The 18269-nt window shown below is 32.8% G+C and overlaps 1 protein-coding gene across 2 annotated transcripts in view; it reads right to left on the reverse strand.

The window, feature by feature from the left end:
• Positions 1-18269, reverse strand: part of PTPRO (protein tyrosine phosphatase receptor type O) — a 210587-nt gene that overhangs the window by 40409 nt on the left and 151909 nt on the right. The window contains exons 16-17 of one of the 2 annotated variants that reach the window (XM_074268962.1): positions 14968-15036; positions 9072-9155 (exon numbers count right to left, since the gene is read on the reverse strand). In XM_074268962.1, the coding sequence (XP_074125063.1) occupies positions 9072-9155; positions 14968-15036 (153 nt within the window). The remainder of the gene's footprint in view (positions 1-9071; positions 9156-14967; positions 15037-18269) is intronic. The other variant, XM_074268963.1, reaches the window with a different exon arrangement.

The raw sequence follows: 18269 nt of genomic DNA on the forward strand, positions 1-18269 counted from the left end.
ATTTACTCCATGTTGTATAATTATATAACTATAATTTCTAAGGAATAAGTAGAAGGTAATTAATATATTTGGTAAGTATAATAGTATAATCTGCTTCCGAAACTACCCCAGCACTTCCTGGTACAGTAAATAGTTGCAAAAGCTTGGAATCCTGCACTGTGCTAGAAATAGAAATGTCTTAGTGCAGTTTTAAATTATTTGAGCTTATGGCAAGATAAATATGCCCCAAAAGGTTTAGTGTATTTTAAAACTATACTTTAGGGACACTGTATTTACTTTGCCTTTAATAAAAAATTTTGGCTAGGGCCTAGAATTTAATTGTGAGTGTATATGTATGTGTCTGATATGAAGAACACTGCCATGATGAAACTAGTATATATACATATAAATAACATATTAATAATTGTATCTATATGTGTATAAATATATCTATAAGTGCATAGATAAATATAATTATTAATATATAAAATATATATATCATAGTATATAATACATATAAATAAACATACACAGACATAATTTGTTATATGTGTGTATGTATGTATATGTGTATATATATATGTGTGTATATATTCATCTTGATATTGTTCTTATCCAATAAGAAGAATATATTTTGAATATTCACGTTATATGCTTTTTTTCTTTTTTTGACATGTTTGTAGGCCTAAAGATATGTTTTTATGAATGCTATTTGATTTTCCTAGGTTAAAGATAAATAGTAACACAGATATTAAGCAATAATTAAATTGCATTAACTCGATTTTCAAAAACACAACAGAATAATGTCCTTAAACACATTTTAAGAAACATTTGGTTCATGATCTATTGATATGAAGTACTTGAGAAGTTGTGAAACAGTAGAAAGAACTATTCTAAGCACAGGGGAATACAAAGACAAGAATAAAATATTCCTTGTCCTCAGGGAACTTATATTCTATCACAGGAGATAACACATAGTAAGTATATAAATAATACAGACACAACAAATTTTTAACATTTTTAGAGGTGCTAAACTGGAATCTGGATAGATTAGGAAATATTTTTTATGTAAAATGTGGAGCTTAAGCAGAATTTTTGAAGGAATCAAGGGATTCTAAGAGGCAGAAAAGAATATGGGAATATGTTATTTCAGGCATGGGAGACAGTCACAGAAAAGGTACAGAGATGGAAAATAGGATATAAGGAGAACAAGAAGGCAATTTTGGCTAAATTGTAAAGTAAAAGAAAGGGAACAAAGGAATAAGGATCAGGAGACCTGAGGTCAAGTCCCAGCTCTACCTCTACCTCAATAAATGACACTAGACAACTTATTTGATCTATATTACTGCTGCTTCTTTTATAAAATAAGGCTACTGGAATAGTTGACCTTTAAAATCCCTTCAAGATTTAACAACCTACTTTAAAGTAAAATTTAATATATATTAATATCAAATTGACCTTTTCATCTTTTTAATAAAAACATTCAGAATGTAAAATGCCTTGGATGGGAGCGAAAATATTTGGTTTCTTGTCCCAGCTCTGCCACTACTTCACTATGTGACCATGGGCAAATATTGAACAACTTAAAACATATCACTTTCCTGTTGGGTGAAATGGAAGAGTTAGATTAAATTATTTCTACAGTCTTTTATATCATGACAATTTTATGATTCCATGAGAATATAGGAAAGTAAACTATTTGAAGTTGATATATGAAACTAATTATTCAATATAATTATAATTATTAATATTATTATTATATGAGACCAGTAATGTTAAGATCAGAAACACCAGTTTAAATTCCATTTGAAATCATCAGCAGATATACCGTTGAATGATCAAAACAAAAAAAATTACTTACTAAATGAATATTTTCTTTTTGGTTTTTCATCAAATGATGTATTTGATACACCATTGAATCAAAGGGGAGGGAAATATTTGTAAGAAGAAAGGAAAATTAAGAAAATAGAAGGTAAGGATGACACATGGGGTAGGGGCAGGTATTCTTGTGTCCTTGGAAGTTTTTGTTTCCTGCCTTATTTCTAGGTGGAATGCCAATCATGCTGTAGTATTCTTGTTTCTATCATTCCCTTTTCTTCATCCATCATGATCATGAGGAGGAGGAAGTAGAGCCATCGAGGTATTCTTCCCCTATGCTCCCACTAAAGTGGAAGTATCCTGTTTTTACATATTAAGATATTTTCTGACCCTCTTGAATCTAACATAGTTTCTAACCTAGGCATTAAGGGTCTGTTTTAAATACATTTAGGAGTTTAACAAAATATTAGCTTTCAGACAAGATTGGCTAGGATGGAATTGGGTTGAACAAGGACTAAAAAGTGAGTTATTTGGTTTATTTTTTAGAACATTTCCTTTCAACATTTCTTTTTCATTTTTTCCCTCAGAAAGTTTTAAAAACTGAAAGTAGATAATGTTTCTGGAAAATATATAAACTGCCAACATAAATTATTACTAGATATAAAAACTATAAAGATTTCCAATCTAAATCAGAACTCTTATTGATTCTTGGGATAAAAGAATAGAAGATGGAGAAGAAAATAAATCCATTTCTGAAACTGAGATGGCAACATGAATGCATTCAACAATGAAAATTTAATCTGCAATTACTATTCAAAAACTGACTAGATACTTGAGTTATGGAGGAGGCAGGTTTTATTTCTGCATTGTAGATATGGCCTGAATCAATTTTCTTCTCAATATACATTATATACTTTTATTTTAGTGGTCTCATCATCAGTGGCATGTATATTTCTATAATTTGTTCAGGACTAATTTGAAATATTTTGTTTTACATACTGAATTTATAGAAGAGCTAATTTCTAAATGCTGGGTTATGACAGATAAGATGGGGAAATTACATAGCATCATGATGAGAATTTCCTACTTGCTCATGGCTTTATGAATTGCAATGCTAATGCAAAACTCATGTTATAAACCGAATCCATTAGAAAGTTATTTCTAGTAATTTTTCCTTGATTATCTTGTAAAAAAAAAACATAATGTATATTAAAATAATAAGAGGAAGAGGGATTAGATTTCACTTCACTGATATAGGGATCCACCTCTATCAATCCAACTCAGAATTTTCTCTGTAACTATAATCATAGACCATAGTAGTTCCTATTTAATGGTTCATGAACCTCAAGAAGTTTGTGCTAATAATTCTTTAACAGTGTGCCTTAAGCAGTAAATAAACATAGAATTCTATGGATAGTATATTAAATTACCCTGGAGGGCCACAACAAATTTTTGTTGTTGTTGAAAGGGGTTTGCAGAACAAAAAAAAAAATGTTGGGAACTACTTACTGTATTAGTTATTTAAAACATGAAATGATTAAATGATTTGCCCAGGGTCATATAGGAAGTATGTGGCAATATGTGTCCTTTCCTTTTACTCTCTTTAATTTAAAATATATGCTTTTAAAATTTATGGTATGAAACAAACATTTCCACAAAATAGTAAAATAAAAAAGATGATTGCAAATGAAACTTCAAATTTATTAAGTACAACTTTTCATTCCTTTTAAATATATAATAAATTTATCATGTAAATTTCTTTTTTTTCCCTTTTTTCTTCCCTTTCCTCCCACCCTAGAGATAACTGCCATTAAACACAAATATGTATATATTATAATTGTGTACAATTATTTTATTCATACTTCTATTTACATTGCATCTTCCTTCATAGGTCCTTTGTAATTAATTTGGATATATATAAAAGTAGAAATGAGTCAATTCTTTAAAATTGTTCTACTTTTTTCTTAGCTCTCTATACTCTGGTTCTGGATTTCATCACTCCAAAGTTACTAAAGATTTCCTAATTGTTCTAATAACCTTTTCTCTATCTTTACCCTTCTAGAACATTTTGCAATATTTGATATTATTCACCATCTTTTCATTTAAGATACTTTTTTTTCTTTTCTGAGTTTATGAAACTATTTCCCCTTTGTCATTCTTGCTCCTTTGCTAAATCTTTATCCAAGTCACATCTATTAATCATGGGTGTCTCACAAGATTCTGTCCTGGGTCTTTTCTTCTTCCTCTATATTATTTCACATGGTGATCTTGGCAGCTCTTATGGATTTAATTATTATCTCTAATTAGATGATTCTTAATTCTACTTTTTAGTCCTAATCTCTCTCTAGTCTTGACTTTTTAAATTGCCTAATAGACGTCTTGAACTGAATGTCCCATAGACATTTAAAATTCAATATCCTCAACCTAAATTCATTATCTTCCCCCAAAGCCCTCCAATCTTTTCCAAACTATAAGAGTACCACTATCCTTCTAGGCATCTAGGCTCACCATATGAATGCCATTTGTGACTTCACTGTGTCCCACTTCTTCATATCCAATCAGTTGTTGAACTCTGTGGCTTTTACTTTTGCAATATGTCTTTCATATGCTCCCTTTCCTCATTGACACTCCTACACTTAATTTGGATATACCCTCATCACTCCATCCTGAACCAGTAGCCTACTGCTTAGTCCCCCTACCATAAATTTCTCCCTATTTCAGCCTATCCTCCAGGTGGCTATCAAGTAATATTCCTAAAGGACCAGTCTGACTGTGTTCCTCACCTAGACAATTAGGGTCAGTAACTCCCTAATGCCTCCAGAATCAAAGATAATGTTTTCTATTTGTCTTAAGATCTTCCTGTTCTTGTCTGTCTTTACTTCTCCACTCTTCTTACTCTTTACTTTCTGCTACATATGATCCAGGATTCCAACTCTCTTTTCTGTTCCTTGAACAAGACATACTACCTCCCATCTGTGACCCTTTGCATGCAGTCTCTCACTCCTGGCTTCTGCCCTTCTTCATTCACTTCTGTCTCCTAGCTTCCCTCAACCCTCAACTTTTACAACAATATTTTTCCAGTCTCCCTTAAAACTAATGCTTCCTTTTGTTATTGCCTGAAATTTACCTTGAACATTTTTTCTTTTTGCATGTTGTTTTCTAATTAGATTGGGAGCTCTTTGATGTCAGCAATAGTTTTTGACTGTCTGTGTGTCCCCAATGCTCAATATAGCATCTGCTTATTGAGTTGACTAGAGGCTAAACTTGAGCCCAAGTTTCCTACCTCCAAGACTGTTTCCCTATTATTCCACACTGTGATGATAAAAATGCTAATTTGGAATGATTATTTAAACAAAGTGAATTTTCCAAACAACCTATCTAAAAAAAGTTATCAAATAGCAAAATATGCAGAATGAAGAATTTCTTTTCAGTATCTTGCTTTTCATTTGATTTAAGGGGAAACTTTTCCAAATATCAAATTGAATGAATCAAAATGCATTTATAAATCTTAATGAAAGTGAGAAATCCATACAACCAGCCAAATGGAAATTTATCTCAAAGAAAAATTATGAAGGTATGAAAGTACATTGAAGTTTCAGTGAAATATTTTAATGGATTCCCAAAATAAATGTTACATAGACTATAATGAGATGAAACATTTTAAATAATCTCAAATGAAATATATCTATGATTCCTAAAACAGAATGGAAAACAAATTCATTTGAAGCAAAGATGAGCATTATAAATTGTGTTTTTCCTTGCTGAAAATGTCAAATGACCAAATGAATAATTCACCACACTGTGGGTATTAGAAAAGAGTCTAGACCCTACTGAAATTAATGTTTGCTTTAAATAGGAAATAAAATCTGAGATAACTGATATAAGAACTTCTGGTAGAACATATTCTTTTGATTAACATAACTGGGCAATGGTACTCCACAATGATGTTGCTCCCTGCCCCCCTCCCTTGGCCCCTAAAAAGGAAAAAACCCAGCCAACACTGAGAGATTTTCTTGAGTTCAATACAAAACATAAAAGGCAGCATAGGGATTTACTTGAAAACTTATAGTGTGTGTACAAAGTCCTTTGCAAGAAGTGAATAATTTATACAGGAGGCTGGAGGGGATGTTAGAAAAAATGAAGCTATGATAAATCTAAAACATTGTGATGGGAGGTGAAGTTAGGTAATGTGTGGAGATGGGCAGACTGAAAGGCTTAACAACAAGTATTCAACAAATGGAAATAACATGAATAAAAAATAGAATCCTTATAAGGATAGGAAAAAATGACCTGCAGGAAGAACATTTGAAAGGCTTCCCATTCTTAAGCAGGAGTTTTAAGGCAGGGACTATGTCTCACTCTTCTGCATCCCCTATAATAACTAGTGCAAGTCTGGGTTTACGCTAAATGTTCAATATAAATGTGATAGTTGATTGAAATAAAGGGCAGAAACTTGTATTTCTGCTCTTAGAAGTAAAGTAAAAATTTTTGTTATCTTAGGATTTAACCTGATTGTGATTGCCAGATATTCAATTAAATACCAAAGGTATCTAATAATAAAAACCATGAAAATTCATGTTCACAAATCTGGAATACAAAAATAAATTGAGGAGGCTTTGATGAGAATTAGAAAGTGAAATGGAAAAATTAGTATTGATAATTTGTTTTATTGGGATTTTTAAGAAGAAATGAATTATTTAATGATCAATAATTGAATATGGTTAGATGATAGCATTAATAAATATTAGGATAGGCAACATATTCAGAGTAGCACATTTTGTGCAATGTAAACAACCTATATATCTGCCAAGAGGGGAAGAACTAAATGAACTGTATTATATAAATGTAATGAAATATTACTGCATCTTAAAAACAAAAAAATATGAAAAATTCAGAGAAATGTAGAAAACGTACAGTGAAATAAGCAGAACTAGGAAGAATATATATGTATGTATACATGTGTATATGTATGTTTTTATAAATATATATAATATATGATATATAAATATAAATATTTTATACTTATATATTATAAACAAATTATATATGCATGTAATATATAATGAGTATAACATATTAATGTAAAGAACACAAAACAAATACATTTCAATAGTATAATTATAATGACCAAGAAGTCTTGGAGAAGGTAAGAAAAAATATATACCTTCAATGTGGTAATATACCACAATATACCAAATATAGAATTTTCAAGATAGTATTTTGAGTATAACAATCAGTAAGTAGATTACTTCATAAAAATGTAATGAGTGGGGCAGCTAGGTGGCGCAGTAGATAGAGCACCAGCCTTGAATTCAGGAGGACCTGAGTTCAAATCTGGTCTCAGACACTTAACACTTCCTAGCTGTGTGACCCTGGGCAAGTCACTTAACCCCAGCCTCAGGGGGGGGAAATGTAATGAGCTATTTGATGATAAGTTCAAGCATAGCAAGAGGTTAATAAAGTGGCTCTGGTATTAATAATTATAGATTAAATACACACATATAATTTAGTAGCTAAAATTCCCACTTAAATTTTATATTCAAGGCTCATTCATGTTCTCATCTAATCATTGTATTTAGCCCCCACTTTTTTTGCAGTCCTGGTGGATCATTGGTTACTATGTTTTAAAAATTAATTCATGAAATAAGATACCCCACTATTTTTTCTTTATTTGCCATAATAATTAGCAAACCTTATTTCCAGGAAATTATTTATATATTTCTTATGTTGCAAGCCAATTTTTAAATTCTTCTTGTTGCACCCACACTGTTCTTAGAGGAGCTAGACATATCTTGTCATAATCCTCTGCATAATTAGTCCCCTTTGTCCTTCCTTCAATAAATTAAATAACCTCAATTCATTTCATCTCCTTCCCTATACTTGGATCTCTCTTAGTCTTTTAACTATTTCTATTCTTTTTCTTTGTACCATTCCAAATTTCTTACACCTTTGGATTTCTATGCCTACCACTATAGCTCCCAAAGTATATACATTATTCTTCAAGAGCAAAAGTGTTGTAACATTGATTCTTGAAGGCTGATATTCCATTGTTTGGCCTTAAAAGACTTTCACAATATTGCTTTACAATATCTTTCCAGGCTGACTATACCTTTCTCCCCATCATTCACCCAATTGTTCTGTTGACTATTCTCTATGAATGACATTCCATATTTCCTCTCCCTGCCTTTGCATAGGCTGTTCCCCGTTCTTGGAATACTCTTTCATTTCAACCTCTTGGAATCTCTACCTCCCTTCAAGTCTCAACTACCTAATTCTAGATGCTCTTCCTAATTCCTCTGGTTGTTGATGCCCCATTTGAAATTTTTTTTCTTTTTCTCTTGCATGTTTTTTATCTACTTATCCATATTAATATTGTGTTCTCCCAGTAGAACATATGGGTTTTTTTTAGAGCAGGCTGTTGTGTGTGTGTGTGTGTGTGTGTGTGTGTGTGTGTGTGTGTGTGTGTGTGTGTGTGTATTGTATCCACAGTGGTACATACTAGGCATATGCTTGTTGAATTGAATATTTCAACCAAATCCTTTGTCTTTTCTCATTTGTCCCATATGAATTTGCACAAATTATATCTGAAACAGTCTTCCTGATTGCCATTTTTGTTATCTCTCACTTCAATGAATGTCTCTAAATTCCATTTCCTTCTTTTCTCCTTTCTATTCCAAGCCAGCAAAAATGACCTTACTTTTCTCCAAGTTGTTGGTAGCACTTTGCTGTTGCTTTAATAATAATTTCTTTCTTGATGTTAGCTTATAAACACTTGTAGGTCCTAAGAACAGGCCCATATCGAGTCAAATTTTGAATTCTCCAGGCATGACACAGTATTTTGTAAATAATAAGTAATTAATAGATGTTTAGTGAATTAAACTGAATTAAGGAGAGTATGTATATAGTATTCTGATTTTACTATAGTACATGAGTGTATAATTGTTTTTTTTCTGTGACATAAAGTCTTCTGATGGACCAAAAGTCAGGATAAAGTGGAAACATATTTACAAAGATGAAAGGCATGTGGTAAAATGTGAAATGGGTGGGTCAAAGGTTAAAAGAAGAAATCATAAAAAAACTTTGAAAAATAGAAACATAAATGATAAAATGATAGCATTTTAGCCCCATAGATTGTTTTAATTCCTTTTTTAGTTCATGGAAAAGTATTTTAGATACTTTCAACAAATTAAATAAATTTTACAACCCCTTTTATTTATTAAGAAGATAACATTATTCATACATTGCACAAGGAAAACAGTAAAAACATCACTTACCAGGGGTTAATATAAAATGCCAAAAGATAATCAGTCCAAAGACATGAGGGTAGCAGAGTTAGGAAAGCAAATATACTCCTACGCCTGTGAGCATTAATAGATAATAGATATGGAGATGAAAAAGCAAGATGTTAGTAATGTAAACATAAAACAGAGATCAGTTATCTAATAGACATATCCAAATGATAGACAATTGTATTATTAGAATTAAAGATCATCCTATGAAATTTCAGATATAAAGGTTTATTTGTTAACTGACATATAACTATGCATTATCTTATGGTCCCTAGGTAGATTTTGTGATAATTAGCATGTTGCATGAAGATTCATGCTATGTTTAGAGAATTAATGCTCTTATATTTTCCTTGGGCCTTGAAAATTGCCCCCTCAAATGACTGATACTAGAATGAACTTCTATGTTGGCAGAGACTGTCTTAGCTAAATTTTATCCTTCACCTGGGAAAGTATAGTGTACTTTGTTTAATACATTATATTAAATGAATGATTGAATAATGGAATCCACAATCTTTTTTTTTAGATATAAGCAAGCTACCAAGGTTACCTCCCTGGCAACGACTCTGAACAAAGATCAGAGATTTTGTTGCTAAGAAGGATGCACAATAAAGAGAGACTGAGAGAGTTCTTCCAGTTTCACCTAGCTTCTTTATCCTTATTCTAAGGATATGTCATCTAAGGCATGTCATCCAAAAAGCATAGAAATCAAAGGGAACTTTAATGCCCCTTTAATGCCCCTAATCCACACTGATCCTTGGAGGTTTTGTTGGGTAGGGTCTCTGAAATGTTCTTAGGAAAATGTTTTAACAGGAATTTGAAAGGAAATAAGGGGAATTTTCTAAGTTGTAAGGATAAGCATCTTGACTTGGATGTCTGTTGCCTTTTTCCAGATGTTTGGATGAGTCTAGCTGTCATGGCCTTAAGCTACATGAGTTATAAAAGATCTTGCTCCTTCCTTCTAAGGGATGAGGCTTCCTGCCAACTGCACCACAGAAGATTGTAGCAGAAAGGACTTTGAAGAAATTGTGTAGCTAAAGACCGGCAGATGGTAGCAGAGAGCAGCACAGTGAACACCTCAGCTATGGAACAATAGAAATGTCCAAAAGAGATAAGAGTGACATGCAGTAGAAAGCAGCAAAGACACTGTTACATCCAGCAAGGAAGAGCAGAGAATATGAGATAAACTAAGGGCATTCCAGCTTCAATTGAATCATATTGTTAAGTTTTCAGAGTGAGCATTTATACCTTGTGAATCAGCAAACACTACAAATCAGAATGATCTATTGCCTTATTAACTCTACACTTTAAAAATAATTAACTTAAAATATGTCATGCATATTTTTTTCAGATAGCCAGATGTTAAAACATTTATACTTTCCAGAAATTTGTCATCCTACAAGATGCAATCAGTTGTGTAACTCATATTTCTTCAGTTATTTCTCAACCCTTCATTCCATCCCATGCTGGGTATACACACTGTCTTTTCAACTTTGTGTGGGTATGTGTGTGTGCATGCATATATGTATGTGTGTGTATGTGTGTGTGAGTATGTGGTCTTTTTCATTAGATTGTAAACTTCTTAAGAGCCGAGATTGCCATGCCTTTTTTTTTTTTTTTTTTTGTATTCCCAGCACTTAGCATAGCACCTAATACCTAGTAATACTTAGTTTATTGATTCTGATTTACAAACATACCTCTGAGCCAGAGACTACACAATGTGCAACTAGGAGTGCAATGATGACATCATCAGAGGTTATCAGTGACTCTGCAAGATCAAAAATATGAGTTTCCCCAGAAGTGCATGTGCCCTGCATTTGTATTTCCTTTGAGTATTCCACTTTGTTTGTGAATATACATTCTTCTTCATGCCTGTATATTAAGAGTTACCCATGTATTCCCACCCCCACCTTCAACCTCTATGATAACCTATGAACCCCTCTGAGCATTAGAGAATATCTTCTTATCAGCTTTTTTTTTTTTTTTTTTTTGCCATGCCTTTTGATAAAATATCCTTTCCTTTGAATGAGTGTGTCCTTCCTAGTTAAGAAAATGTTTCAGGTCACTTTTCTATTAAACTACACTATTTCAAGCCAACCAAGTAGAAGAAGTTTGTTTTCAAATTCTTCTTTCTGAAAGATACTGGGAGCTAGGGAGTGAGGAGGATAAATTCTATGTTGCTTTTGATATCCCTTGTGTCCATTCTGATACATATGTAGATCATGTTTTGTACATAGGCTTGGAGACCCCTATTTGTGAGTATCAATTAAGAAATCAGAAAAAAAACAACAATTAAAAAAAGACCCACATGTAGAAGATAGAACAACTTTACTAGAATCTGATGGTTTGACTAATTTATATTATATGACATGTTATCTTTGTAAAAAATTATTAAATGGGGGAAGGTCCTTCCACTAAAATAAATTTAAAATCGTTTTACTTTGCTGGTTTTGATCTTTTTTATTGGGGAAAGGAGTAAATGTGAAAGTCTCTATCCTAATACCGGTAGATTTTTTTAACCCAAGTGTCCCCTCAAAGAGCTATTTATTATGTCATTATGAAATTCGTATGAAAGGATAAAATGTTTGGCTATAGCTGCACTTGTGACTACTTAGCATTGCTTAGTGAAATTATGATAAGGTTTGAATGGCACCCAGACTATGGGCTTTGCTTCTGAATGGACCAGTTTAACTACTCTTTATTAGTAGATGGTAGAGCTACCTACTTTGATCAATCCCTAATTATAAAGGGGATAAAGAAAAAGAAGATGGGAGAAATCACAAAATTCTAAAATGTATGCTCTCCATTCTCATTATAGTTATTTTATGGGTAAATGAATTAAAAATTGTTGTAAGATTCTACACTATCTCACTTGCAAGAATTGCCAGCCTTCCATTTCAGCACAGCAAAATAATCAAAGATGCTAATGAAATTTGATGACATATGGTAACTCAATGTATCTCATTGTCTTACTTAGAAGGATGTTATTTTTGTGAACGTCATTTTTTTAAAGAGATCCCTTTTATTTTAAGAAAAATTATTTAAGACAATGAATGTTCCATTTATCTAGTTATTTGGTACAGGATTCTATTATCTGGGGCCAATTTTTAAATATATACTTTACATAAATGATTACTCAGATGCTCAGAATAATATAAAATAAGTGGTTTGTTTAATATTTTGTAATAAATTGGCAGTTCTGCCAACTTGGTCAGTTAGTTTGTCTTTTAAATTTTCTTTTACTATACTTGTTCTAATTTATTTTCAATCCAGTGAAATACTTATCACAGTATACTTAAGTATCTGGCTCTCTTTCCTATTTTAACATAATGAAAAAAAGCCAGGCAATGGGAGATTAGGGTAAGGGTGGGGTGTAGCAAAAAGAAGTAGGAAGATAGCAGGGGCTTCCAAAAGCCCTAAGTAGGTCATATATTTTTTCTAAGATTGCTTGCAAATTTTCCTAAATTCACTCCTATACAGTAGTTTCAGAGATGGGGGAGACATGAAGTTTGAGTTCAAATCTGCTTACCAAATATTAACTATTTGACCCTTAATGATTAGATAGTGACCTTGGAAGAAGATTTAGCAAAAAGTCACTGCATACATTGACAGATTCTTGGAGAAGGTTGTTGTGGTCTGAAGTAGAAAAACTCAAATAATCTTGGCTGTTTTGGAAAGTAATCAATTTTGCCTCCTTAGGGATTTTGTTGTTTACTCTTTAATTTCTCTGATAGTAAAATCTCTGAATGGATTAGCTTTCAGTTATCTTGGATTGGAAATGAGTCTTTCACCCTTTCTAAGACCTCAGAACAGAAGCTGCAGGTTTACTTGAGTCAAGATCAGTTGGAAGAAGAAATTGAATGGCAGCTTCCTTGCCACGAGTATAGCAGGCCAAGAGATTCTTCTGACATGTAAAGAAATGCTTCTGGGCAATATGACTTTCTGGTTCAATACTCTATAATGAATGATAAGTCTTCCTAGAAAAGAAGGTTCAGGACCAACAGCTCATCCCTTTAGACAGAATCATGAAGGAACTGTATAATGGTAAAAACCGTGAAGGAGTTCAGTGAAAAGACAAGAGTAGGGATGACTGGAATGACTAACTAGCCCTTCATCTGAAATACAGGAAAGAATGATTAAAATCAAGGACAAAGATTATTATACATATTGTATTGGAGTGAAACATAAAGGACTTTTCTGATATATAGGGAGTGACTGAGGAGAAGGTGGTGGCCTAGCATAGTAAGCAATGAGAAGCCTTTGCTGGTAGTAGAATAGATAAAAATCATCTTTCCTCTTTCAGGGAGGGATGATACAATTAAAACAATCACAAAGACAAAGCAGTTGATTTGTGGATACAGCAAGGTGAGAGCTGTAAATGATGAGAATTCGGGATTCTCTCCCACTCTGAGACTTTTTGTAAGCAGTGTATAAATGTCAGAAAAATCAAAATCTCTTAAGTTATTTTTCCTAAAGTGCTATCTATATAACAATTCTCATGGAAATTTTGTTACTTTTAATATTTTATTTTTCAGAATCATATGAAGGGCTTGTAGAAGGAATTAATAAACCTAAAAGAAAGGAGAGAGAAAGAAAAGGGAGAAAGAGAAAGCCAGAGCTTTTTCTCTGTGGAATAGCAGTGTAGCTCTGAGGATCTGGGGTTGGTGAAGCACTGTGTTTTGGGAGCTTGAGGTGTTGGATCAAGAGCACAACAAATGTGTGGAGATTATGGTTTTGTATAACATGAAAGCTACATCCTTTAAAATGTAGTTGAGCCTTTTCCTATTCTTTGGGATGTACCTGCATTTGAGGTTGGGAGACCTAGAAAACTAAAAGAAATAAGTTCATAAGTTATTGTAGAGATTTTCTGCTTTGAATATAACAATAAAATTAATAATAATAGTTAATAATAATAGTAATAATAGCTAGCATTTATGTCATACTTTAAGGCTTGTAAACTGCTTTTAAAATATTATCTCATTTTATTTTCGTTTTTTTAAATCTAAATCTTGGGAGGTAGATGGTATTATGATCCCCATTTTACAGATGAGGAAATTCAGTCAGAGTTTAAATGACTCAATTATGGTCATAAAGCTAGTAAGTGTCTGAGGCTGGATTTGAATTCAGGTCTTCTTGATTTCAGATCCAATGTGCTATTTGCTATGTTTCCAAGTTACCAAAAACTGTGTATTGAACTTATATTTACATATTTTAATAGTAGTGGCCCATAGTCAGGCAGCAGTGAAATCTAGATTTTCAATAGAATGCACAGCTACCTGGGATTGTAATTTATATTTCTTCCCACCCAGACTTTTTTGAGAACAATGTACCTTAAGCTCTCATTCATCTGCTCACCATTTGTCTGGGGCTTTAGGCTCATGTGGCAACTAGGTGATCTCTTATTTGTAAAATTATTTTATCCATTTAGTTGCTCTAATGCTATATACATATGTATCAATAAAAGACTGCAACTAGTTAGTGTGTTTCTTTTAGGCAATGACCTAATTAATGTAGGCTTGTATGTGTCAAAGTACACATTAGAGAGCCTGATACAGTAACAAAGAGCCAAAGGGCCCAGGATTTGAACCTCTATCCTCAAATCCTACCTCTTATGATTCACTGACTATTTGAACTTGGGCCTGGCACTTATCCTTCATGAACCTCAGTTTCTTCTTCTGTAAAAGAAGTGCTTTGGACTACGTAGCCCCTACACTTCCATCTTATGCTTGTGTAATTGAACTTGAAAAAATTCAATTAAAAAGTCAGCAATAACTAGAGGTCTTTATTATCTGTAATTTTATAATAAAACTCAAGTTCAGTGCTTTAAAGTGAAATAGGGCTCTTGAAACTTTTTCCTGAAGGATGGTCCCAAGTTAATACTCACCAGTTGTAGGGCAGCTTTCCATCTCTTTCTAAGGATGCAAAATTGACAAATGTTCCAGCCCCACATTCTCTGAAAAGAATCAAATAGTTAAGGTTATGCTTGCCAATGCTTGGCACAATGCTGCTCTAAGACAGATTCTTTATTTTAACAACATTGGAGGTGTGGATCTGAGAACAAGAAAAATCAGCTAATGTAAGATGTAATGGAAAAGCAAAACATCAACGTTTCACAGAATAACAAAATCAATTGGATGGAATCATAGCCATCTGTTTTGAGTCCCTTCCACAAGGCTCATATGATCTTGAAAAATAAAATCACTAAAATTAACTGCAGTAACAATTCTTCAAAATTTCCATGGGAAGTGTTAGTCAAAGTCCCCCAATAAATTCTGCAGTGTTTGAGATGGTAAGAGATTCAAAGGAATGTAATAAGCTTCCTTTGACTTGAGTCCTTTGCTTCTTGACTAACAGGTCACAGGACTTCTAGATGGAGTTCTACCTTGGAGTATATCTAGTTACAAAAGCTCATAGCAGAAAGGGAACATGAGGAATACTTAAGTTCAAGACATACCCCTGTGAGTGTCCCTTTTAAAGCACTCCTATCAAGTAGTTACTCAGCCTTTCTTTGTGTGAAGATGAAACCCAATGCAATGGAGTAGTTTCAGATGTTAGAATGTTTCTCTACTTAACAAGCCTAAATGTGCCCCATTTTTAATGACTTCCTTTCTTTTCTTTTGACTCTTTTGGAGTCAAGAAAAACAAATTGAATCTTTCTTTTATTTCATAGTCTTTCAAATACCTGAAATGATTATCTTTTCTTATCCAAAGATGCTGAGTTCCCTTACTCAGTCTTCACATGGTCTGATTTCCAGGCTCTTTTTCATTCTACTCACCCTCCTTTAGATGCTCTCCAGCTTCACAATATTTAGGTGGAACAGTGGATAGAGTGGATAAAAAAACACAAGTTCAAGTCCAGCCTCAGATACTTACTAGCTCTGTGACTCTGACCAAGACACTTAACCTCTGTTTACCTCAGTTTCTACTTTTGTAAAATTGGAATAATATTTTATAACACAGATTTTACACAGTTGTTTTGAATTTTAAAAGGAATAATGTATGCAAAGAAGTATGTACGTTATTATTTTTGCTGTTAAGGAAAAGAGAGCCTATCAAAGTGCTTATAGAATATTTGATATAAAATAGAACTCTATCAAGGAGAAAAAAAATCACTTTCCATTGCAAGTGTCATGAAAGGCACAAAAAAATGAGATAATTGGGGTATGATCAGAAGAAAGATAAAGATTCTAAAATCTAAAACTGAGTATAGAATGCATGCCTGAATGATTATCAACTCTAAGCTTTTGGAGATTATAATATTATATGAAGCACATTCATACAGCATCACTACAAGGGTATTATTGCTAATAAATGGGGCTTTTTTTTTCAAGATAAAGCTTGGGTTCATTTAAAATCACACAATAATATCCTCAAGGAAGTTTAACACAATCTCCTTTCAGCTCAATTCTGAACCCATGTAAAAGGTCAGATGCCATGTAAAAGGCATCTGTGTTCCAGAATTACTGCAATAAACACAATGTTATGTGAATACAGGAACAAATGAACAACCTCACCATCTTTATACAATTCCTTTTCAAAGTATATTTTGCAATAAACATCAAAATAGAAAATGGTAAGGTCCTCCTTATAGTTCTTTTTACAGTTCATATTTTGCTGATATTACAATTATAGTAAATCATCATTTTGTGTCGAATACGCAACCTGTTAAATTCCCTCCATATGATTTTTCATTGTGGTATTATCTGGCCTGTTTCCTGTTTTATATTTATTTATTGTACCCACTAACAGCTGACTGAATGAAATAAGACTAGTACTGTTAAATACATAGAAATCTAAAATGAAAGAGGGGAAAAGGGATTGACTGTTGGACCATTAAACTGTAGCTAGATAGATTTGAACTAACACAAGTACTCTATTTTGCAGGGATTTCTTATGGAAAATGATGGATCACTTGAGTAATGTAGAGTTGGACCACAAAAAAGCACTTGAGAATATACTCTGATGAGCAATGCATCACTGATAAAAGGAAACGTGGAATCACAAAAATTGAAACTCAATAGGATTTCCCATTTGAGTGAAAACTTAAATCACTTATACCTTCAAATGATACCTATAAAACCAACAGAAAGTAACTCTAATGACTTGAATTAAACTGCACAAGCATTTTATGATAGCACAGTTATAGCGAAAAAAAAACCCAATAAATTTTTCTCTCATTTTTTGTGGTGTCTATTCTCTTCATTTCTTTCAGGGAGAAACCATTCTTCAAAATCTTTCTCACCCCTCTGGTGCCCCAAATATACTCAATACCCAAACTGCAGTTATTTAAAGTGACAAATAGCAAAGATGGTTTTGTGTTAGCAAATAACTCTGCTCTACTATTATAATAGCAATATATTCTACAATAAAAACTCCAAGCTGTGGTATAAAAGGTAAACCACAAGATAGAAAAATCATTGTAAAATAATTCTGAAATTGTATAATCTAGACTACTAGTCAAAGAACTATAACCATATAACACTCCATAACAAGTTTGGTTTCAAGAAATTGTGAATTTCCCAAAGAATCTTGAGAAATGTAACATGCAGGATTCCTTTCCTACTCATGTTGGGATAAGGAGCAGTTAGAGAAAACATCATCTGGGACTAAGGATTGGGAAATGAGTTCACAAATTACAAGAAATTGGAGTAGGCATAGAGCTTTGAGAAGTGTCAGGCTAGGAGTATTTTTATAGGGATACACTGAGAGCAGTGCTGCAGAGTGTTTACCTTCCCAAGCCCACAAGGAGAAGAGCAAATAATAAGTATAGACTTCTTTGATCAATCTTGGCAGCTCACCTAAAGTTCTAGTAATTTAAGAGATGACTTGCATGGAACATGGAGGCACTGGATTAATCTGCTTCTCCCTTTAGTTAAGTGTATCCAACCTCTGTTTTTAAGTATGTTCCCTTAATTGACCTAGTTTTACTTCTCAAAAATAACTAAGGTCAACTCAGATATGTCTTTCTTTGGGTTTATTTATGGTACAAGTGGGTGGTGAGAAGTTCCTGGTAGTTCAAGAGATTTACTAGGAACAAACCTTCAAGTGAAGACATATCCAGAGTAAGAGAATCTCTCTGAGGACATGCTTATGAACCATTCTAATATTTTTATTAAAACATTTTAAGCTCTAAAAAGCAAAAGTTTTTAAAGGAAATTGAGATAGTTCATTTCTCCATGAATGGAG

Source organism: Sminthopsis crassicaudata, chromosome 5 (genome assembly GCF_048593235.1).
Source record: "Sminthopsis crassicaudata isolate SCR6 chromosome 5, ASM4859323v1, whole genome shotgun sequence".
NCBI lineage: Eukaryota > Metazoa > Chordata > Mammalia > Dasyuromorphia > Dasyuridae > Sminthopsis > Sminthopsis crassicaudata.